This window comes from Zingiber officinale, chromosome 5A (genome assembly GCF_018446385.1).
Source record: "Zingiber officinale cultivar Zhangliang chromosome 5A, Zo_v1.1, whole genome shotgun sequence".
Taxonomy (NCBI): domain Eukaryota; kingdom Viridiplantae; phylum Streptophyta; class Magnoliopsida; order Zingiberales; family Zingiberaceae; genus Zingiber; species Zingiber officinale.
The window spans coordinates 21,996,527-22,021,396 of NC_055994.1; the positions used below are offsets into that span (position 1 = coordinate 21,996,527).

General features: G+C 40.5%; 1 protein-coding gene across 1 annotated transcript; it reads right to left on the reverse strand.

Annotated features, from left to right (window-relative positions):
- Positions 1-569: 569 nt before the first annotated feature.
- Positions 570-1,398, reverse strand: LOC121979473. Its single transcript, XM_042531463.1, has 2 exons — positions 1,203-1,398; positions 570-802 (listed from the first exon to the last, which is right to left on the reverse strand). The coding sequence occupies exons 1-2, from the start codon at positions 1,396-1,398 to the stop codon at positions 570-572; spliced, it is 429 nt and encodes a 142-aa protein (XP_042387397.1).
- Positions 1,399-24,870: the final 23,472 nt, after the last annotated feature.

Sequence of the window (24,870 nt, forward strand, 5' to 3'; positions counted from 1 at the left end):
AGGGGATACTTGTTTTTCACTGTTACTCTATTTAGTTCTCGGTAATCGATACAGAGCCTCATGCTTCCATCCTTTTTCTTTACAAAAAATACAGGCACGCCCCATGGGGAAAAACTTGGGCAAATGAATCCTTTATCTAGCAACTCCGGAATCTGATCCTTTAACTCTTTCATTTCTGTGGGTGCTAGACGATACAGTGCCTTGGAGATGGGCACCGTATCCGGCATCAGTTCAATAGAAAATTCTACCTCTCTCGCTAGGGGTTTGCCATAAATATCCTCAGGAAATACACTTGGAAAGTCTTCGATAACTTCAACATTTTCAATCTTTTGGCTAACAGCATCAGGCACTGAAACAAGACTAGCTAGAAGCCCTTGGCAACCTCTTCTCATAAGCTTCCTCGCCCAGATACAAGAAATGATGTGCGGCATCGGTCTATTCTCGGCTGCCTCAAATACAAATGATCTCCAGCTGGGTGGTTTGATAAACACTAACCTCTGCTGAAAATTGATCGAAGCTCCATTATGTGATAACCAGTCCATCCCCAGAATAACGTCGAATTCAGGCATCTACAATACAATAAGATCTGCCCGCACTATGTTCTTTTGCAACCTAAGCTCCATGTTCTTCACCATCTTGGTAGATAACATCTGCTCACCAGAAGGCATTGTGACTCCGAATCCTAGTTCTATGTCTTTTGGTAAGATTCCTAGCCGCTTCACAAAGGTCTCAGATATAAATGAGTGTGTATCTCCAGAGTCTAGTAGGGCATAAGTAGCTACACCGGCTATAAATATCCTACCTGCGACCACAATATCATCATATCTAATCAATCCTAACATTTTTTAAAAAATTCCCAATCTAGTCCCCTAGTCTTCAAAAATTCATAATTCAACCCCGAGACTTTCGAACTCAAGTAAAACAGCATATAGATTCTGGAATTGACAAAACAGTCCCTAAATTTTTTTTTAAAGATTTGTTAAACAAACCTAAAGTTTCCAAAGACTGCCAATCAATCTCGGGTTTAGTGCATCGTAATCCCCCCTTGATCTTGCTTTCCTACTCCTGTTTATAAGCTTTTGTTCAAGAATTTTATCCTAAGTCATACGAAATTCCAGACATGCAAATTCTAACTCATCAAGTTCAAATTACCTCAACTAATCCTAGCATTCCATACTTAACATTTCATGCAGTTAGGATACCTGTTATAAGCGTAGTGTCTGGCTTTTCCTCCTTGGCATGCATCATAAATGCTCGACCAATCACAGGTTCTCGTAGCTTTGGGCACTCCTTAGCTTTATGCCCATCACCTCCGCACTTGAAGCACTTGTAGGTGCCCCACAGGCATTTGCCATGGTGCTGGCGGTTGCATTCCATGCACACTGGTTTCTCATCCATCTTTAGGGTAACTGCTTTCTGTGATTGAGGTTTTGGTTGCCCTTGTGACTTCTGTTGTCCCTATCCTTTTTGTGGCCCTGTATACAGCTTCTTATTCTGTTGTTGTTGCTGTGTAGAAGGTCTTTTCCTCTACATCTCCCACTCAATATCTTTCAAGGATTGCTCGGCTCTATAGGCTCTAGTGACTGCATCATTATATTCAGTTGGATCTGTCAGTAGAACGTCCCGACGGATGGTAGGTCTGAGACCATCCAGAAAGTGTCTCAATTTTTCAGTAGCATCATTTGCGATTAGGAGCACAAAATGACATCCCCTATCGAACTTTTTGACGAACTCAGTAACAGACAGGTTTCCCTGTCGAAGACACATGAACTCCCTCTTTAGCCTGGATCTCACATCTGCAGTGAAGTACTTCTCATAGAAGATCCTCTTGAACTCCTCCTAACTCAAGGTATTTAGATTCACCCCTCTTTCGGCTCTCTCCCACCATAGGGAAGCATCATCCTTCAGCAGATATATAGCACATCGAACCATGTCAGTGTCAGCCATGTTTATGTATCGGAAGATTACCTCTAAAGATCGGATCCATCCTTCAGCAACAAAGGGATCAGTAGTCCCAGCAAAGTCTTTAGGATTCATCCTCCTGAACTGCATATATACATCATCCTGTCGTACCCTATTAACGATACTTGCATGCTGCTCTAGGAGTTGAGTCATTCCTTCTAGTATACGAGTAGCAGCATCTGGGAGTGGAGGAAAGGATTGGGGAGCACTACGTCTCGGAGGCATATCTACATATATCAACCCACATGCATTTATATTTAAAACACTTAACATCGTAATTTTGGTATCATAAAAGCATTTAAGTTCCACATATAAAATACTTAGCAATAAAACTCACCGACTTGAGGCTTGACTTCTCAAGCTTCCCAGAACTGACAGTAGACACATCCCTTATAAGATCATTGCTCTGATACCAACTGAAACGACCCTAACTTCTACCTTGACTTTAAACTGTGCTAGAAATTTCTACAATATTATTTAATATTATTTATTCTCTCTTCACACACACACACACATATATATATAAACAGCCGTAGCAATACACTTTAATTAATAGTTAAACTACGATTGACATATGAATGCACATGACCACCAACATTCAAAAACCAGTAAAGTTCCACAAACAGAAAGTAGTGTACTAACCCATACATCTCAAAAGAAAATATAACAATTCTTTTAAACTCCCTTGTTTTCTTTTTTTTTTTTACAAACCCCCTCAAAGCATGAATTATATAACACATTTTATTATTATTATTCTTGTGATTGACTCATCCACCGAAGCTGCAAGGTCCTCGGGTGTGTACTACCAGCCTAGTCCGATCAAGGGTCAATGCCTCCAGTCTCCTCATTTTCCTCACCTGCATCCATTCAAACCTAGTGAGTCTAACTGTAACACCCACGAAATATTTGAGCTATATATATGGGTATTCTATTTTAGAATAAAAGGGAAATGGAAATAGAACCAAAAAATAAAAAATAAAAAGAGAGAGGAGTTAAGGTTTGAACCTTGAACCTCTCACAATAGATAAAGCTAAATTGGTGTATGATAACCACTAGAGTCATGAATGATATATGAATAGAAAAGAATGGAAATTGTAGTTAAAAGTAAGAGTATAATTAAGAAAGGGAACAAGAGAAAATCAAGTAGCTTTCTTCCTCTTCCTCTTGGTTAAGAGAAGAAGCAAGCAAAAGACAAGTTGCCTTTCTTCTTTCTTCTCTCTATTTTCGTGGGAATGAAGAGGGTGAGAGAGTAGAGGAGTCAAGGGGATGAATTGGGACATGTTTCATCCTCATTGAGAATAAATAGGAATGAGAAGAGAAAGGAGAGAAAGTTTGGCTACTTCTTCCTCCTTCTTCTTCCTCCTCCTTCTTTCTCCTTCTTCCTCCTCCACCGAGACCTAAAACTCTCCCTCTCTCATTTTCGAAATCCAAGCTAAGGTTTTCTTGCTAAGAAAACTAATTCACAAGAAGGAGTCCTCAAGATCTACTCCTTAGAAGCAAGAGAAGCAAAAAGGGAAAACTAGGAAGAGAAGCTTCTTCTTCCTCTTCACAAGATTTCTTTATTTTAAAAACTAAGCAAGGAGTTGTAAGTATCTCCTCACCTGTGGTACAAGTAGTTCACATGTTTTTCCATGAGGTTAGATTGCTTAAAAACCTAGGGTTACTCCTTGAACTTTCGGCCATGATGGAATTAAAGACCTAGGAAAGCTTAAAATTTGATTTAACATGCTTATAACTTTCCTTATGATATGATATGAAGTTAACATGATATTCCTATGCTTGTATGTTGTTTAGAGCTTAATTTCATGCTCCTTGAACTTTCAGCCATGATGGGATTAAAAGCCTAGGAAAGCTTAAAATTTGATTTAACATGCTTATGACTTTCCTTATGATATGATATGATATTAACATGATATTCTTATGCCTGTATGTTGTTTAGAGTTTAGTTTCATGCTCCTTGAACTTTCGGCCATGATGAGATTAAAGGCCTAGGAAAGCTAAAAATTTGATTTAACATGCTCATGACTTTCTTAGGATAAGATATGAAGTTAACATGATATTCTTATGCTTGTATGTTGTTTAGAGTTTAATTTCATGCTCCTTGAACTTTCGGCCATGATGGAATTAAAGACCTAGGAAAGCTTAAAATTTGATTTAACATGCTTATGACTTTCCTTATGATATGATATGAAGTTAACATGATATTCTTATGCTTGTATGTTATTTAGAGTTTAATTTCATGCTCCTCGAACTTTCGGCCATGATGGGATTAAAGGCCTAGGAAAGCTTAAAATTTGATTTAACATGCTTATGACTTTCCTTATGATATGATATGAAATTAACATGATATTCTTATGCTTGTATGTTGTTTAGAGTTTAGTTTCATGCTCCTTGAACTTTCGGCCATGATGAGATTAAAGGCCTAGGAAAGCTAAAAATTTGATTTAACATGCTCATGACTTTCTTAGGATAAGATATGAAGTTAACATGATATTCTTATGCTTGTATGTTGTTTAGAGTTTAGTTTCATGCTCCTTGAACTTTCGGCCATGATGGGATTAAGGGCCTAGGAAAGCTTAAAATTTGATTTAACATGCTCATGACTTTCCTTATGATATGATATGAAGTTAACATGATATTCTTATGCTTGTATGTTGTTTAGAACTTAGTTTCATGCTCCTTAATATTCGGCCACAACAAGATTGAAATACCTAAGAAGCTTAGAACCTAAACAAAACATGCTCATGATGTTCCTTATAGTATATGATATGAAATTGGTTTAGGGTTCATATGCTTTTATGCCACTTGTAACTTAAGTTCATGCTTTACAAGTTTCGGCCATAACTAGATTAAAAGACCTAGGAAGCTTAGAACCTAACCAAATATGCTCATGATGTTCTTTATGATAAATATTATGAAATTGATTTAGGGTTCATATGCTTTTATGTTGCTTGTATCCTAGGGTAATACCTTGCATGTTTCGGCCTCCCTATGGAATTTGGTGATTGAGATCCAATTATGATTTATTATGTGTCTCACATGCTATGATATGAATTAAGAGATATTAGTTAATGATTCCATGCATGATTATGTTTCCCTATGATATGTTATATGCTCATTTATGTATGCTTATGAACCATGCATGTTAATGTCTCTTATGATGTGCTATATGCTCAAGTATGCATGCTTCATGATATGACAAGTAATATGCTCATTTATGTATGCTTATGAACCATGCATGATAATGTCTCTTATGATGTGCTATATGCTCAAGTATGCATGCTTTATGATATGACAAGTAATATGCTCATTTATGTATGCTTATGAACCATGCATGACAATATCTCTTATGATGTGCTATATGCTCAAGTATGCATGTTTTATGATATGACAAGCAAAGGCCTAAGAGTTGCTTCCCTATTAGTTGGGACTAAGAGCATTCTTTATGATATGACAAGTAAAGGCCTAAGAGTTGCTTCCCTTCTTGTTGGGACTAAGAGCACTCTTCATGATATGACAAGATATGATATGCTATGTTATGACATGAACCATGATATGCTATTTCACTTTGTATGGCTTGTACCAGGGATGGGCTCCTAAATGCCCCTAGGTCGATGGTCTATGAAACGGGCCTAGTAAAAAGGGATGGGCTCCTTAGTACGCCCCTAGGTCGATGGTATATGAAACGGGCCTAGTTCCCTAGTAGGTTCGGGGCTAGCTACCTCGTCCTAGGGATTGCGTGCATTTATGATATGTGGTACATAGTCGGGCCCCCCTCATGTTGAGATTATGTTTAACTATTATATGATATTGTTTTAAAGACATCTTGCACATGACATGATGCATGTTTTTGAAAGACATCTTGCATATACTCTTATGATATGATATGATTGACATGATGCTCTTTTATGACATGATATGATATAACATGATACTCTTTTACGATATGATATAACAGGACATGATGCTCTTTTATGATATGATATCATATGATGTTTGTTTGTAGAATGTTATGATATGTTATGATGCTCTTTTACATGATATGATGTTTTAGATGATTATGTCTGCATGTTATATGCTTATGTGATTATGCTATGATATACGGTTTTTGTGAGTAGGAAAGGATCTTACTAAGCCTATGTGCTTATAGTTTACTTTTTCTTGTACCGCAGATAAAGGCAAAGGATGGGTGAACTAAGGGAGCAGCAGGAGAGGCAAGAGATGTGTGTGGTAGTGGCTCGACTAAGGAAAAGACCTGCTTATATTAATTTATGCATGATATGAACTATGTCTATCTTATGTTAATGTTTTGCATGATTACTTGACACTTGTTCATGTTTATGATAGAAATTGACTTCATGACCTCATTCACTTAGAGGTATACAAGAATATATAAATAAGTACTTCCACTGCTTTAGAAAAGAAATTTTATTATGCATGTATGTTCCCCGTACAGTAACTCCGCCCTACTAGCAGGAAGGGCGGGCGTTACACTAACGACTCAACACATCCTGACCATGACATCAAATATTATATAGATAGGCACATGCATCAGAAATAAGAAGAAAACCATGAACATATTCATTTCCACAAACCATTAAATTTCTTAAGCATTGTATATCATTTCATGTATCATTAACGTCACCTTCATTCAGCATAGCCTATAACATTTATCGTAAATCTCTCTTTTTTTTCATTGGGAGTGACTGGCTATCATCATTTATCCTTTATCCTCTATTGGATTGATCAATCTCTAAACCATGGCACCTGGAGGTGGGGCATCAGTAACTCTTGTCACTGGGTCGTGGCCGAATATGGGAATCTGATATTGGGGTCCCTCTAGGGCCTTGTCCCATAAACGAGGTCTCTCTGAGGTCTTGTCCCGTAAACAGGATCCCTCTAAAGCCTTGGCCATCACAATATTCCCATTAATCATTAGGCCATAGTCACTCATTTAATATATTTTTATATTTGACTAACATTTTTATCGTTTTCCCTAAATCCAGCATGCATTTTAATATCAGCATTAATATAAGTTCATGCAAGCTTTTATTAATCTCACAAAAAGACATTTTTTTATCATATGCTATGACTATCCAAGACACCACCTAGACTTCTACAACCTTCCCAAGTATGAGCTCGAGATGCCCCCAAAACTAACCGATGCCCAACACTTTTTCCCTTCCATTCCAGAACCCATCCTCATGCCTAATCCTCTTAGAACCACTAGACCTCCTCCTAACACCATCCTTATGGCAGCCCCTGCCCCTCGCATTCACCAGGCATCATGATTCATCTAACAAATCCAGGAAACCTCAAGAACCTACTAGTTCACTTTTGGTAAAAGTAATCAAATAATTGAAAATTTGATCCTCTCTATTTATTCAAACACACCTGCAGTAACTTACTAGTAAATCCAAGAAAATCCTCAAGAAACCTACAAGTTTCCTTCTAATAACAAAATAAAATAATCCAACAATTGGAAACGTAATCCTCAATATTTATCAAGCATATCTACAGTAGCATCCATATCATGATTTGAATGTCGCAAAGAAAGGTTTAAGGATGCGCCTTCGCGTTTAAGACGGTTGACAATCGATCCTTGGCGCGAGGAGATGAGGAGCACGAGCAAGGAGCTTTTAGCTGACCCTCCTTCCTCCAGAACCTCATGTTTTTCTTTCTTCCCACTATGCTTTGGCGAGGGAGAACACGGCGGTGCAAGTTTCCCCTTTTTTCCCTCCCTTTTAAAGCTACGGCTTCGGCTTTAATTTACCCAGCTCCCATAATCCCATGCCCCCCTTTTTTTTTCTATTTCCACTTTTTGCAACCTTTTAGTATTTATATAGCCATTATTTATTCAAATTAACATGAATAACTCATTTAATTAAATTAATCTAGTGATCGTTAGGGGATCTTTAATTAAATTAATCTAGTGATTACGTTAGGGGATCTTGGGTGTTATACTGTCCCTACTTCTCCGGGTCTTCCCCTTTCGTCCCTCTATCCGGCTCTTACCTCTTCATCTTCCACAACCCCTTCCACTACGTTGGTAACTCTGCATCTACCTTTTTTGTGAATTTCCCTGTTTATACCACTTTAACTATTCAAGACTTGACCTGTCTTGTTTTTTATCCCCCTTCAGCTCAAACCCATTTATCCCTTGCTTCCTCCCTTACTTCCACCCTTCCGATAATGCTGGGAGGGTCCCTTAGCACCCTTTGGGAGGAGGTGCGCCAGGTATATGAGGGAACTTCTCGTTCAAAGGCGGCCACTCGGTTTTCTATTGAGGAAACAAGGGTAACAATACTTTCTTATCTATATTTATCATGCTTTCAGTAATTTTCTAATGTATTTTAATTATGCAGCGCTGGTTACATAATTTGCACCTATCCCATTTGTTGGATTCTTCTCTCCGAGAGATAGAGATGTTAAGGGGACAAACCCCAGGATTATCCTCAATTCAGGCTACCGAACAGGCAAACAAGTTGTCCGCCGAGCTTCGAGAGGTTCATTCATCACTTCAGGCTGAGACCAAGAAAGCTAATCAATACAAAACTGAGGCAGAGAACTTCCAATCTCAATTACAGTTAGCCAACACCTACAGTAATGAATTGTCCTCCAAACTGGCAGAACAAGTGACCAAAATCTCTCTATTATCTTCTCAGCTACAGTCTTTGAAGGATGGTCACGCTAAAGAGCTAGTTGATCAGTTATTCCAGCTAAATTTGAAAGATGACGCTTTAAAGGCCGCTCAAAAAGAACTAGCAGATTACAAAGCTAATGAGGATGCTCAGTTTGAGATGTGCCAGAAGGCCTTCTTTAAGTCTCCCGCCTTCTTGGCCCCCATGTCTGATTTCGTCATCAACGGCATTGATTTCATACTTAAGGAGGGGGTGGACCAACTAAAGGACTTGAAGCTAATGGTCGCTGATCCTCCTCCCAGCTTCCCTTATCACAGAAGAATACTGAAGAATCGCCCACCTAACTTCTATCCCCAATTTTTATAATTCTTGAAGGTCTATATCTCTTACAATGGTCTTATGGTGGTTTTAAAACTTGGTCGGGTGTATTTTGCTTCCTTTTTGGTTGGTTTCATTCTTAGGGCAATGTTCCTTTCGCTCGACACTTCTCTTTGTGAACGTTGATCGAATAATTATATGTGTAGATTAGGCATCCGCTCGATCCTTCCATCGAGGCGGGATGGATTTATTTGCCCGACCCCCCTCCTCTTTTCGTTCGAAAAGACAGGGCAAACCTATAAATTCCTTTCTTCCCATCCGTTCTATATACCCGGACGGAGTTTTCCCATCCGCTCGAGTTGTCTGACACTCCTCCCGAAATCTCCTGAACTTTCATTTCCCTATCGTGCGGATGTCCATTCCTTCCATAGTGATTGGATATCTTGATACACCTTTTTATTGCACTGATCGGGTTAACCTTAAGTATTCGCTCGAGCTTACCTCCAGAAGCCTGTCAAAAGGTGGATCTCCATCCTCCTCGGGATCTAATACTTCCTGTGGATTAGGGTTCTGGGAAATGGTGCCACATAAGCGCACCTCTTTTTGTGTACCCCTTGTTCTACCTATACCTCTAATGGCCTCCCCTCCGTCTTAGCGCTTCCATCTTGATGTGTGAATCATCTTTCTAAGTCGTTGTTTTAGGGGTTTTAGGAAAAAAGGGCAGAGAGGAGATTAAGGGTTTTTCTCTTCGTCTTCCCCCTCACGTCATTTCCACTATCTCTGTTCAATTAGCGACTCCAGCACCTTCTCCAATCTTTCGCTTACGATGGCTTCTTCTTCCTTGGTCACTGAATGGTTCGCTAGCTGCTCTTCCGACGCCAGTGAGGCAGAGGTTTGTGTGCTTGGCCTGGATTATGTCTTTCCTGTTAGTTAGAGCTCTAGAGCCAATCATTTGATGATTGTATTATAGACTTGTTGTATCATATTCTTATATAAATAAAGGTATTTATTTTTGGTTATTATACTTACTTATATTGGTGCCAAATAAACTGAGTATAATAGCATCCTTGAGTAAAAGGTTCTTACCTATATCAATCGGTTAGTTGAACCAATAGTGAGATGATATAGGGAACACTACTCTTAATCATTCCTAGTCGAGTATTAACATTCAGGAACAATGTTAATGCAATAAAACTGGCATGTAGGTCAACTCGATGACTTGATCTCACAAGTCATGGATATAGAGATATCAAGTTGACAAATGAGTATGCATTGGAGAATGTATACTGAATGACCCGCCATGAGAAAGTATCATGGATCATTATATGAGTGTCATATACTTTCTCATGTGGCTATTAGTATGACTACTAGTCCTTAGACCTGAAGTCACTATGGTTCCCTACATAAGGAGTTATGTACTTTGGTTTCATCAAACGTCACCCGTAACTGGGTGGACTATAAAGGCGATTACTGGGTATGTAACGAATTATGCAGAGGGATGTGAGTGATGTAGATGGAATCTATCCCTCCTATATGATGGGAGCGACATTGATATTCTTGATAGAGTGAGACCACGAGTGCATGACTATGCCCAAATGAGTCAATATGAGATATTGAGCTCATTTGATTGAGTGAGTCTACTTGGAGTTCAAGATTTAGATTGGTCAGAGGATGACACGGTCTATGCCTCACATTGATCAATCTAGATGTCTAGGATAGAAGGACACTTGTCATATATTGTGAGGAGTCACAATTAGTAGTGACAAGGTGATGTTGGATCTCAACATTCTTGTAACTTGGGTAGTAATGATGTGTTGCTAGATACCGCTCATTACTTATGCTCCTAAATGGGTTTAGGGGCATTGCCAACGTTATAAGAACCTATAGGGTCACACACTAAGGACAATTAGATGGAGATTAGGTTCATATGATGAACCAAGAGGATTAGATTCATGTGATGAATCAAATTAGATTAAGAGTAATCCTAATTGGGCTAATGAGTTGGACTCAAGTTGATTCATGTGGTCAATGAGTCTAATTTAGATTATGACTCATTGAATCAATTTAATTAAATGAATTAGATTCATTATATTAAATTGGCTTGAATTAAATGGTTGGATTAGATCGACCATCAGAGAGATTAAGTCATGTTTGACTTGACTTGAGAGGAAGAGGAAAAGTCAAATTTGACTTGACTTTATGCCACATCATTTGTGAGTTGACATTAAGAGGCCAATGATGATGTGCCACATCATCATAGTTAGCACATGTGTGTGCCACCTAATGGAGGTTACAAATCCCCTCTTTAATGGCCACATTAAAGAGAATGGAGGTTACAACTCCAAGAGGTGGCCGGCCACTTATTGTGTGTGAATGAAATTCATTTTTCATTCAAGGCATTTTATTCCATCATCTTCTTCCTCAAGCACTCAACCTTTCTCCCTCTCCTCTCTTGGCCAAACCTTACCAAGGTGCTAGCACACCTTTGTGTTAGGCTTTCTCCACCTATTTGTTCGTGTGGATACTTCTATAGGGTTGTACACTTGACAACCTCGAGATCCGGCATCACTTGGAAGAGCGGGATACGCAAAGGGCTTCGCATCAAGGGTAAATATCTTCTCCTAATGTAGATCTAGATGTAAAAAAACTCGTACTCGTAAATTTTGTTTTTATTTTTACTTCGCACGGATCCGGTGACGGGGATTTCGGGGTTTCCGCGACCCGAAAAAGCGATTTTCGCGGCCCGAAAACCCAACAGTGGTATCAGAGCCACGTGCGAAGTCTTGTACGAGTTTAGTTTGCTTTTTTATGAAAAGTGTAGGTTTTGTAATTTTCTGTAAATTTAGGTTTTTTATGGTTTTTATGGGTATTTTTCTCGTAGAAGTGAAGCACAAGTGTTTAGACACTTGTAGGCTTCGGCTACCGAGAAGATTTTTTCGAAACGGCAAGGTTTCACCCCAAATCTTTTTGGGACAGCGGACTAAGGCACTATAGGATCGCTTATGAACACTCGCGATGGTTAGATCACGGGTAGGGGCGCTGCCCCTGGCCCCGCAAGGGGATTCGTTCCGCGATTGGGCCCGAAAATCGCTAAACAGGACCGCCGGAAATTTTTACTCATAAAAATTGTAAATAATAGTATTAAAATTACAGAAAATTATTAAAATTACATAATTTAGAATTATGTATAATCTGTGATAGTCATGGCCCCAAAAGACCCAATTTGATTGGTATATTTGTGTTGTAATTCATATTACGGCCTGCGCGCCGTCATTTGTGTTGTGTGTGCTGTATATTTGATACGCGACCTGCGCGTCGTGCCTTTCTCCATTTATTCTTATTGTAAATTAGTTTAGACTCGAATGTAATTCGAGTTTCAAAATTGTAATGTACAAAATTGGAGTGGCGGAAGGTCCACTCGAGACGGAGTTACGAGGAGAGCGCGAGCAACACAAGGTGGTCAAAGGGAGGAGCTTGAGAAGCTGTTGACCTTAGGTTGACCATCTGATCTTCTCATTGGCTTGAGAAGATCATAGTAGGGTCATGACTAATCACAAATAATTTAATTAATTGCTTGTGTGTATGTGATGCATAATTAGTAATTAATTAGTGCCTAACGATTAGATTAGATCTAAATCATGTACAAGATGCACCCTCTCGATTAGATTAGATCTCAATCGCGTCAACTCAAATGCCTACCGTGTCATGATACCTATCACTACCTCGATCACATGTGTTGTTGAATCTGTCAAAGCAGAGCAACACATATTATCTTGGTAGGGTACGGAGGGACAATCTTGGTCCCGTCTATCAACTCATGGGTGAATAGAGACTCAATTTGATTGAGTACAACTAGTTAAATCGAGTTTAACTGTAGGCATTTTTCCAACGGTTGGAAATATAGGACATAATCACATTTATATTAATTCTTGGGCGTATTAGCCAAAGCTAACTCAAGTTTTAATATAACTGCGGATGATGATCCTATAAACAAAAGTTGTATAGAGATGTAATTGGTAAATCGTTACCTACCGATCATACTAAATCTTGGGTGTATTAGCCAAAGCTAACTCAAGGGTTAGTATGATGTGGATCTTGTCCCACATGAATTATAGAATTCAGTGGGAGCATCATTTAGTTAAAGGCCTAATTAAATGATTTAAAAGAATATGATATTTATTTTCTGTATTTTTCTGTTGTAGATAACCATGACATCGAATACGAACTCTTTCTCCCTGCGTTCTGTCCTTGAGAAGGATAAGCTCAACGGAGCAAATTTCCTGGACTGGTACAGGAACTTGAGAATAGTTCTCACTCAGGAATGTAAACTGTACGTTCTGGAGCAGCCCATTCCGGAGGCTCCTCCTGCCACTGCCACGCGAGCTGACCGAGATGCTTACAAGAAGCATCAAGATGACGCATTAGATGTGTCCTATATGATGCTCGCGACCATGAACTCTGAGCTTCAGAAGCAACATGAGTTGATGGGAGCTTACGATATAGTTGAACATCTTCGTCAACTATATCAGGGACAAGCTAGGCATGAGAGATTCGAGATCTCAAAGGCACTGTTTCAGTGCAAGATGTCAGATGGGGCTCCCGTAGGCCCATATGTACTCAAAATGATTGGGTACATAGAAAACCTACAGAGGTTGGGATTCCCGCTTGACCAAGAGCTGGCCACTGACCTGATCTTGCAATCCTTGCCGGATAGCTATAGTCAATTCGTTCTAAACTACAACATGAACGAAATCGACAAGCCACTGCCCGAGCTGCTTAGCATGTTAAGAACTGCTGAGCTGAACCTTAAGAAGGTTAAGCCCCACTCTGTTCTGATGGTTCAGAAACACAAGGGCAAGGGCAAGCCCAAAGGCAAAGGAAAGTCCCAAGCCAAGGGCAAAGGCAAGGCACTGAAGCCTAAAGGAGGGGTCGCCAAGGATGCTACCTGCTTCCATTGCGGTCAGACCGGGCACTGAAAGAGAAACTGCAAGGTGTACCTGGAAGATCTTTAGAAGAAGCGAAGTGAGACTTCCACTTCAGGTATATATGCTATAGAAGTCAATCTATCTATTTCTTCATCATGGGTATTAGATACCGCATGTGCTTCTCACATTTGTACTAATGTGTAGGCGCTAAGAAATAGCAGGGCATTGGCGAATGGTGAGGTGGACCTACGAGTAGGCAATGGAGCACGGGTTGTTGTTGTTGCTGTAGGAACTTATCATCTATCTCTGCCCTCTGGGCTTGTATTAGAATTAGATGAATGTTGTTATGTGCCTGTCACGCCCCCAAAGGAGTCCCTGCCAGACAAAAATCCGGCAGAATCTCCCCTGTACCAGTGACAATATGAAGCATCACTACAAGCACAATACATCAGCCACATGCGGCTGGAATATTTATATACACAACCACGCAGTTATAATAACAGCCCACACGGCTGGAATAAAACAATCACAACCACGCAGTTATATATAAAACAGCCCACACGGCTGTACTAAAAACCAACACAGCGAAAAAACGAAAACGGAAGACCCACACAAGACAAATAGATACAACGCATGCCGGCACGGCTTAAACACAAATACATCACCAAAACCATAGGATAGCCACATGGCTATACACAATACAATGCCAAAAATAAGAAAAGAATATACAAAAGAAAACAATCACGATCTTCGGATGTGACGTAGGACCCGGCAGACAAGATACTCCGAGCGACACCAACCATATACAAGCTACCTGAAAACATAAATGTATACATGCGGTGGTGAGTATAGGTAACTCAGCGGGTAATAGAAAAGATAGTGCATGGTCCATAAACAACATGGAGATCACAAGTATACAGTCTCAGTAGGGAATAAAGAACATGATCATACTATCATAATCAATGCAACTAAACATATCTGACATAATCACCTGACATATAAACTGTACAAACCACAACTAACACAATGACAGATACATACCCAATCTGGAATCGACACATGGTACAATGATCAGTAAACTCACCGGATCTGCAACAGATATACCCGTGACACCTGTGCAATATAAGTACGACTGCATATACATGTAAAATAAATGACATGTATGCAGCATGACAACCAAATGCAACAATCATATCGCAAACAAATGCAACATACCACAAACACATGCAACTAGTATCTAGTAGGCATGTATGCAAATATAACCCCCAGATGCACCGTGCATCATATGCAAAAGTGCATGCATGCTCCATGGTCACCCCCGCCACCTCTCCGAACACCACGACCCCTGTATGGCCGAGAGGCTTGGGTCTGTGACGACTGTACTACCCTCCAGCCCACTATATAGTGGTCGAGGCGGACAGTCCGCTAATAGCTATCTAGCTAAATAGCATCAGGGTCCCTGACTGCTCACAACGCCGGATCTCACTAAACCTCATGACCGGGTGGCACGACAGGACTAGCAGCAACTGCTCCAACTACCACTACCCATGAGTGGCCGAGTGTGCGGTGCTAAACCAAACCAACTGATGACTCTCTCAACCACAAGGGAGACAATGGTCATCAGATGCAATGAATGATGAACATGATATATATATATATAATCATCTTCCATGCAACACCCCAAACCTCATAAATACCTCCAATATGAGTATAATCGTCATGATACCTCCACGTATCCCACCAAACATATGTACCCACTACACATGTATAATCAACCAAAACTCCAATAATCCCACCAGACATATGTACACAAAAATATAAGTACAATCAATATGTATCCTCCAATAAAAACACAACGGACATGTGTATATACTCCGAACATACAATCAACACAACTCCTCCAAAAGTACATGATAAATACATGTGTACATACAACATGCAAATGCACGGTCAACAAGATGACTCCTATAACACATACCCACCTATGTACAGTCCACATCATATACCCAATCAGCATGGTAATACCGACAACTCGACAATCCCTACAAGACATACTCTACACGTGTAATCACAACAGAGTAGATATTAAAAGTGAAGACTGTATATGAATTACATAGATCATCACAAGGGTCAAGCATAAGTACCATGCAGGAAAAAACAGCAACCGATCATGATATAAGATAAAGCAACCTAATTCATCCAATAATAACCATGCACTAAGTACAAGAAAATCTACATAAAGGTCAAGGAAGAAATACCCGCCTCGAAATGTAGATCATGTCAAGTAATCTCGAGTCGAGATGCTCGTCCCGAATCCAAATCCTGCGATCACATGATATATACATATATTATTTAGCTAATCACATAATCAACAACTAGCTAAACCCATAACCTAATCCTACGTCGATTAAGTAACCCTGTTTAATTCCACCTAAATATCTAAACCAAGTAGATGGTAAGATCATCCTTAATCCAACTCTTTCTAAATCCAAACACAATCCAAATTCATTCCATTAATCATATCTCATCATAATTTCTAATCCATCCCTATAAATCACAATATCTCCCAATACAATAATCACCCAATCAACCTATCAACTAAATCATCAAAACACAATCAACCATAAACTCTAACCATCCTCAATCAACAAAATTATGCCTTCCTCCAATTCATATAACAATCTACAAGTCCTCAATAAATCCAACGCACCTTAAATCAATTCCTACAATCCATCTACATGCTTCCATGTGCTCTAAACCAAACATAACCTAATAACCATTAACAATACTTTCCAATTCGATAATCATCCAATCATTTTAGATTAATCTTAACTATAACTCCTCATACTACTCACCAAGATATGCAGTGGTCACTAGTGGCTCACAGCTAGATACAGTGCACAATCGGAGAAGATGGCCGGAGCTCTGGATCACCGACGAACAGTACCCTCGGAGCTGCAGTGATAATTCAAAGAACAACTCACCATCTAGCACTAAAAATAAAGCCAAGGGAGACACAACAAACCCTCAACTCATCTCTAGCACTCACCCAAATCCAAGGTGGCAGTCGGGGAAACACGACCAGAGAGGTTCACTGCTGCTTCTGGATCATCGGAACCGTGGATCGCTGGATATCGGTACTGCCCGAAGCAACAATGTCTATCCAAGAATCAAATCTCTACATTCCAATCCAAAAATAGAAATTAGATTGCTATAAACTAACAAGAATCATACCTTACTCTATTTCTATGTCGGAAATCCATCCCACACCATGGACCGGCAGCCGATCAACACCGACGAGAAAGAGGAATCGGAATCCAGTGGAGTTGGACCTCCCTGATCCAAGCTCCGACGACGGGAAGGCACTGGACACCCATAATAGGAAACTAGGGTTCAAATATCCCCTCCCTCACCGAGCCCTAGCCTTACCGTGCCCTAGCCGCCGAGCAACGGCCGATCGCGAGCAAGAACCATTGAAGATGCAATCACACAATCGGAGATGACGATTACCGTCAAGATCCAACGCCACTTCCTCTCCGACGGCGCGTGAAGGTGAGATCGTGGTGGAGCACACTCCGTCGATGTCGGGTTATCCACGCGCGAGACAGAGAGAAGGAGAAGAGTTGCGCCGACGGTGAAGAGGAGAAGAGAGGTAGGAGGGAAACTCGGTCGATGGTGCATCGGCTTCGGCGATCAGAGGAGAAGGGCAGAGGATCGAGCTAGAGGAAGGAAGGTTCGGCGGTGAATCGCAAGGAAGAAGAAGGCTCGGCGAATTTGGGAAGGAAAAATAGAGGAAATAAAAAGGAATAAAAACCTAGGTTTAAGTTAATTAAACCTTAAGTTAAATCCTAAATCAACTCCTACTTAAATGGTGTTTCAAACAGGCTTTTACTGTACCCCGAATTCATCCCATCAAAACGGGGCATACGGACTCCGTTTAAATCCCGAAAAATTTCTAAAAATTCCTAAAAAAATCCAATAAGATTTTTCGTCCAATAATAATTATTATTTAATTTTACGATATTTTACAGTGCCTGCTTTAACTAAGAACATAATTTCAATTTCTTGTTTGGATAAGAAAGGTTTCTCTTTTATAATTAAGGATAAATGTTGTTCTGTTTATTTAAAAGATATGTTCTATTGTAGTGCACATCTGATGAACGGACTCTACATTCTAGACCTTGAAAGCCCTATCTATAACATAAATACCAAGAGGTTCAAGTCAAATGACATGAACCAAACCTATCTCTGGCACTATCGCTTAGGTCATATAAATGACAAGTGCTTATCCCAGCTCCATAAGGATGGTTTGCTGAACTCATTTGATTTTGAATCTTATGAGACGTGCAGTCATGCCTACTGGGCAAGATGACCAAGACTCCCTTTAGTGGGCACAGCGAAAGAGCGACTGATTTGTTAGGACTTATACATAGTGATGTATGTAGCCCTTTCAATGTCGTTGCTAGAGGTGGTTATAGGTACTTCATTACATTTACTGATGACTTCAGTAGATATGGTTATGTGTACTTGATGACACATAAGTCAGAATCCTTTGAAAAGTTCAAAGAATTCAAGAATGAAGTACAGAACCAGCTTGGCAAGAGTATTAAGATACTTCGATCAGATCGAGGTGGAGAATACCTTAGCCATGAGTTTCGTGACTATCTAGCTGAGTGTGGGATTCTATCCCAACTCACTCCTCCTGGAACACCACAGTGGAATGGTGTATCCGAAAGGAGGAACCGTACTCTATTAGATATGGTACGGTCTATGATGAGTCACACAGATCTTCCGACATTCCTTTGGGGCTATGCTATAGATACGGCAGCTTTTATACTCAACCGAGTTCCATCCAAGGCCGTGATAAAGACACCATATAGGATATGGACTGGGAGAGATGCACAGGTGTCTTTTATGAGGATTTGGGGTTGTGAGGCTTACGTTAGACGTCAAGTCTCAGACAAATTAGGACCCAAATCTGACAAGTGCTACTTTATTGGATATCCCAAGAAAACTAAGGGATATTACTTCTACATTCCCAGTCAGCACAAGGTAGTTGTGGCAAAGACTGGGGTCTTTCTAGAAAGAGACTTTGTTTCTAGAAAGACTAGTGGGAGTACGTTCGATCTTGAAGAAGTTCAAGATACGAACCATAGCACTGAAGCCTCGATGGAAGTTGAACTGGAACCACAAAGTGTTGTGGATGATGTTGTTCCACAAAGAGTTGAGGAACAACAACCAGTTTAAGTAGACATACCTCTTCACAGGTCTGATAGGGTACGTCGTCAGCCTGAGAGATACTCATTTCTCTTGTCTGACCATGATGATGTTGTGCTCATAGAGGATGAGCCTACCACCTATCAGGAAGCTGTGATGAGACCAGATTCCAAGAAATGGCTAGAGGCCATGAGATCCGAGATGGAATCCATGTACACCAACCAAGTATGGACTTTGGTTGATCCACCTGAAGGGGTAAAACTCATTGGGTGTAAGTGGGTCTTTAAGAGAAAGACTGACATGGATGGAATTATCTATAAGGGTCACTTGGTAGCTAAAGGTTTCAAGCAAATTCATGGTATTGACTATGATGAAACCTTTTCTCCAGTAGCGATGTTTAAGTCCATTCGGATTATGCTTGCTATTGCAGCATACCATGACTATGAGATATGGCAGATGGATGTCAAAATCGCGTTTCTGAATGGAAACCTACTCGAGGATGTGTACATGACACAACCTAAGGGTTTTGTAAATCCATAGTATACTAGCAGAGTATGCAAGCTGCATAGGTCCATTTATGGACTAAAGCAAGCTTCTCAGAGCTGGAATCTTCGATTCGATGATGCAATCAAATAGTTTGGTTTCATCAAGAATGAAGATGAACCGTATGTCTATAAGAAGATTGTAGGGGACATAGTTGTCTTCCTCATATTGTATGTGGATGACATACTACTCATTGGGAAGGGCATCCCTTTGCTTCAGTCTGTCAAGACCTGGCTAGGGAGTTGCTTCTCAATGAAGGATTTAGGTGAGGCATCCCGCATTCTAGGGATACAGATCTATAGAGATAGATCTAAGAGATTGCTTGGCCTAAGTCAGAGTACATATATTGACAAGATACTCCTTCGGTTTGCCATGCAGAACTCCAAGAAGGGATTTCTGTCGATGTCACATGGCGTGAGTCTTTCGAAGACTCAAGGTCCCTCTTCTAGAGAGGAGAGAGACCGCATGGATCAGATCCCTTATGCCTCAGCCATAGGATCTATCATGTACGCCATGCTATGTACTCATCCTGATGTCTCGTATGCTTTGAGCATGACGAGTAGATACCAGTCAGATCCAGGTGAAAGTCACTGGATAGCAATCAAGAATATTCTTAAGTACTTAAGAAGGACTAAAGAATATTTCTTGATATATGGAGGCAATGATGAGCTAGCTGTAAAGGGTTACAGTGATGTCAGCTTCCAGACCAATCAGGATGATTATCGATCACAGTCAGGGTTCGTGTTTTGCATTAATGGTGGTGCTGTGAGCTGGAAGAGTTCGAAGTAGGACACAGTCGCTGATTCTACGACAGAGGTCGAGTACATTGCTACATCAGAGGCAGCAAAGGAGGCAGTTTGGATCCGCAAGTTCATTACTGAGCTTGGGGTGGTTCCTAGCATAGCTGATCCTATAGAGCTCTATTGTGACAATAATGGAGCAATTGCACAAGCTAAGGAACCTTTCTCACACTAGCAGACCAAACACATACTACGGTGCTTCCATCTCATTCGAGAGATTATCGATAGAGGAGATGTGAAGATTTGCAGAGTACCTACAGAGGCTAACATCGCAGATCCCTTGACCAAGGCTTTGGCACAGAGAAAGCATGATGGTCACACTAGGTCATTGGGGCTTAGAGCCTACACTGATTGGCACTAGTGCTAGTGGGAGATTGTTAGTTAGAGCCCTAGAGCCAATCATTTGATGATTGTATTATGGACTTGTTGTATCATATTCTTATATAAATAAAGGCATTTATTTTTTGTTATTATACTTACTTGTATTGGTGCCAAATAAACTGAGTATAATAGCATCCTTGAGTAGAAGGTTCTTACCTATATCAATCGGTTAGTAGAACCGATAGTGAGATGATATAGGGAACACTACTTTTAATCATTCCTAGTCGAGTATTAACATTCAGGAACAATGTTAATGCAATAAGACTGGCATGTAGGCCAACTCGATGAATTGATCTCACAAGTCATAGATATAGAGATATCAAGTTGACATATGGGTATACATTGGAGAATGTATACTGAATGACCCGCCATGAGAAAGTATCATGGATCATTATATGAGTGTCATATACTTTCTCATATGGCTATTAGTATGACTACTAGTCCTTAGACCTGAAGTCACCATGGTTCTCTACATAAGGAGTTATGTACTTTGGTTTCGTCAAACGTCACCCGTAACTGGGTGGACTATAAAGGTGATTACTGGGTATGTAACGAATTATGTAGAGGGATGTGAGTGATGTAGATGGAATCTATCCCTCCTATATGACGGGAGCGACATCGATATTCTTGATAGAGTGAGACCATGAAGTGCATGGTCATGCCCAAATGAGTCAATATGAGATATTGAGATTATTTGATTGAGTGAGTCTACTTGGAGTTCAAGATTTAGATTGGTCAGAGGATGACACGGTCTATGCCTCACATTGATCAATCTAGATGTCTAGGATAGAAGGACACTTGTCATATATTGTGAGGAGTCACAATTAGTAGTGACAAGGTGATGTTGGATCTCAACATCCTTGTAACTTGGGTAGTAATGATGTGTTGCTAGATACCGCTCATTACTTATGCTCCTAAATGGGTTTAGGGGCATTGCCAACGTTATAAGAACCTATAGGGTCATACACTAAGGACAATTAGATGGAGATTAGGTTCATATGATGAACCAAGAGGATTAGATTCATGTGATGAATCAAATTGGATTAAGAGTAATCCTAATTGGGCTAATTGAGTTGGACTCAAGTTGATTCATGTGGTCAATGAGTCTAATTTAGATTATGACTCATTGAATCAATTTAATTAAATGAATTAGATTCATTATATTAAATTGGCTTGAATTAAATGGTTGGATTAGATCAACCATCAGAGAGATTAAGTCAAGTTTGACTTGACTTGAGAGGAAGAGGAAAAGTCAAGTTTGACTTGACTTTATGCCATATCATTTGTGAGTTGACATTAAGAGGCCAATGATGATGTGCCACATCATCATAGTTAGCACATGTGTGTGCCACCTAATGGAGGTTACAAATCCCCTCTTTAATGGCCACATTAAAGAGAATGGAGGTTACAACTCCAAGAGGTGGCCGGCCACTTATTGTGTGTGAATGAAATTCATTTTTCATTCAAGGCATTTTATTCCATCATCTTCTTCCTCAAGCTCTCAACCTTTCTCCCTCTCCTCTCTTGGCCGAACCTTACCAAGGTGCTAGCACACCTTTTTGTTAGGCTTTCTCCACCTATTTGTTCGTGTGGATACTTCTATAGGGTTGTACACTTGACAACCTCGAGATCCGGCATCACTTGGAAGAGCGGGATACGCGAAGGGCTTCGCATCAAGGGTAAAGATCTTCTCCTAATGTAGATCTAGATGTAAAAAACTCGTACTCATAAATTTTGTTTTTATTTTTACTTCGCACGGATCCGGTGACGGGGATTTCGGGGTTTCCGTGACATGAAAAAGCGGTTTTCGCGGCCCGAAAACCCAACATTTCCTTCGTATGTAGCCTTCCTACTCCCGAGGATCGCCCCCACTTTCCCTCTCCAGGTAGCATCGCCATCTTTTGGGAGCAGGTTTTGGCAAGCTTTCGACTTCCTCTACACCCTTTCTTTGTAGATGTAAGCTCCTACTTCGATGTACCCTTGAACCAACTTATTCCTCAATCCTTTTCTATCCTATCGGGCTTCATTGCTGTTTCCCAGATTCTAGGTTTTCCTCCTACTCCTCGCTTGTTCAATCAGTTCTTCATTCTCCATTAGTCTTTTTAAATTTCAAAGTCTCCCTAAAACTAGCTTATTCTATCACATTCCCCCTCAAGCAGAATGGAGACAAAAGTTTTTCTTCTTACAACTTCCTTCTCCTTCTCCATATCCTATAGCCTGGCGACGAGTTCTTCCTCCTTCTCCCCCTCCTAAGACAAGGTTCATTAATTTGACATTTAACCCTTCTATGTCAAAGCTACGAGGGGTCAAGTTTAGTTTGCCTCCATTGATCGTTGAAGGCTTGCTATTTATCTTTGGAATAAGCTCCATGGACATAGAATTGGAGACTTCTTTTGGTGAGTTCAATACTTCTACCCATGCTCATTAATCTCCTATTATCTTTACCTCATCTTCTTAATTCCTATTTCTCTCAGCTGATGCTGTTCTTCCCGCTTTCATGTACAAACATCTGGGGCTAACTAAATCAGTTATAGCCAATTTGGGCGAAGAACTATTACGGCGGCGTCGGCTTAATCCTCGTTCCTCTTCTCTTGGATTGCTTCCTCTTCACGAGGCTCCTACTGAGGCTGCTGAATCTTTTAAAGAAGAGAGTCCCTTTATTTTCCGATGCACGCAACATCTCATCGTAAAAAATAATCGACCTCCGATCATCATATCTAAATTTACACAAGCCCCGACTACGACCTCCGAGATTTCCTACGAGAAAGGTAAGGGACCAGTGCCCCCCAGTCGCTTTCGTCCTAACTTGGCTCTTAACATGATGCGACCCGATTTACTGATTTCTATAGTTCCCCCAATATCTCCGCTCCTGAGGTAACACCGACTACATTTGAATCTCCTCAGCTTCCCCTTACCTTCTCTCCCCTTCAATCCACGGGGAGGGCCAGAAGAACCCCTGTAAAAGGTCTTCTCATCTTATTTCTCAAGATACTACCTCCGAACCACCTTCTAAATTCCTTCCTCAAGCCTTACCTTCCAACATTCCTAACCCAAGCAGTCTTGTGACTCTTAACATTGAGCCCCCACCTTCTTCTTCTGAGTCCTTACCTCCTTCCTCTGCTGGTCCCTCCTCTTCTTCTCCCCAATGCATGCCCTCTGTGATGAGAAAAAATGTGCCCCCTTCTGCTTACGAGATTCTTCAGTTGCATGACTCGATAGCTGGGGCTTGGCTACACGGCCAAGACTTTCTAAAAGGCAAGAGTGTTTCTGAACAAGCTGACCTTCACCATCGTCAAGCTTCTACTGTAAGTATTTTGGGTATGTCTCCTTATTTTACAATTATAGTTCTGTAATTGTGTTACTACCTTTACCTAGTTCATGGCCTCAAGTTTCCACATGGGCATCCTGGCTACTGAGTTAGACGGAGAGAATAAAATCTTAAGGGATCAAATAAGGGCTTTGGAAGCAGCCCCCTTTTCTTTAGTGAAGAAATCACCCGATTGAAGGAAAAGATAGAATCCCAGGCTCAACAGACAACCCTTCTAAAGCAAGATTTGCAAAATCATCAGCGACTGCAAAAGACTAAAGATGAGGAGAAAAAGACTTTGGAGTTATAAATACAGAGCCCCTCCTCTCAATTGAGTGTTGAGGTGGCCCTGAAAGATAAAGCTGTTTTAGATGCCACCCTCAGGTCTACCATTTTGACTCGATTTGGAACTTTACGTCCTCGATCCCCCGATTCAGCTCAAGAATTAGCCTCTTAAAATTTTGGGCTGTTGCAACTACAAGAGCAGCTGAAAGCTCAAGTCTCAAAGGCGAATTTTTTATCTAAAGAGTTAGATCATATTATGGCAGAAAGGGATAATTTTAAAGCCAAGTCAAAAATGTCTTACCTCAGAGCTACAAGACTATAAGATAAATGAGGAAAAACGTTGGGAGAGTCAGCATCTGGCGTATCTTGCTTCTCCTGAATTCGGAGCTGAGTTTGTCAGGCGCATCATTGGGACTATGTTTAACTCAGTTGAAGGTATTCTCGAATAACTACGGGAAGGAGGTTTTTTACACCAAGAATCTCCTCCCCAC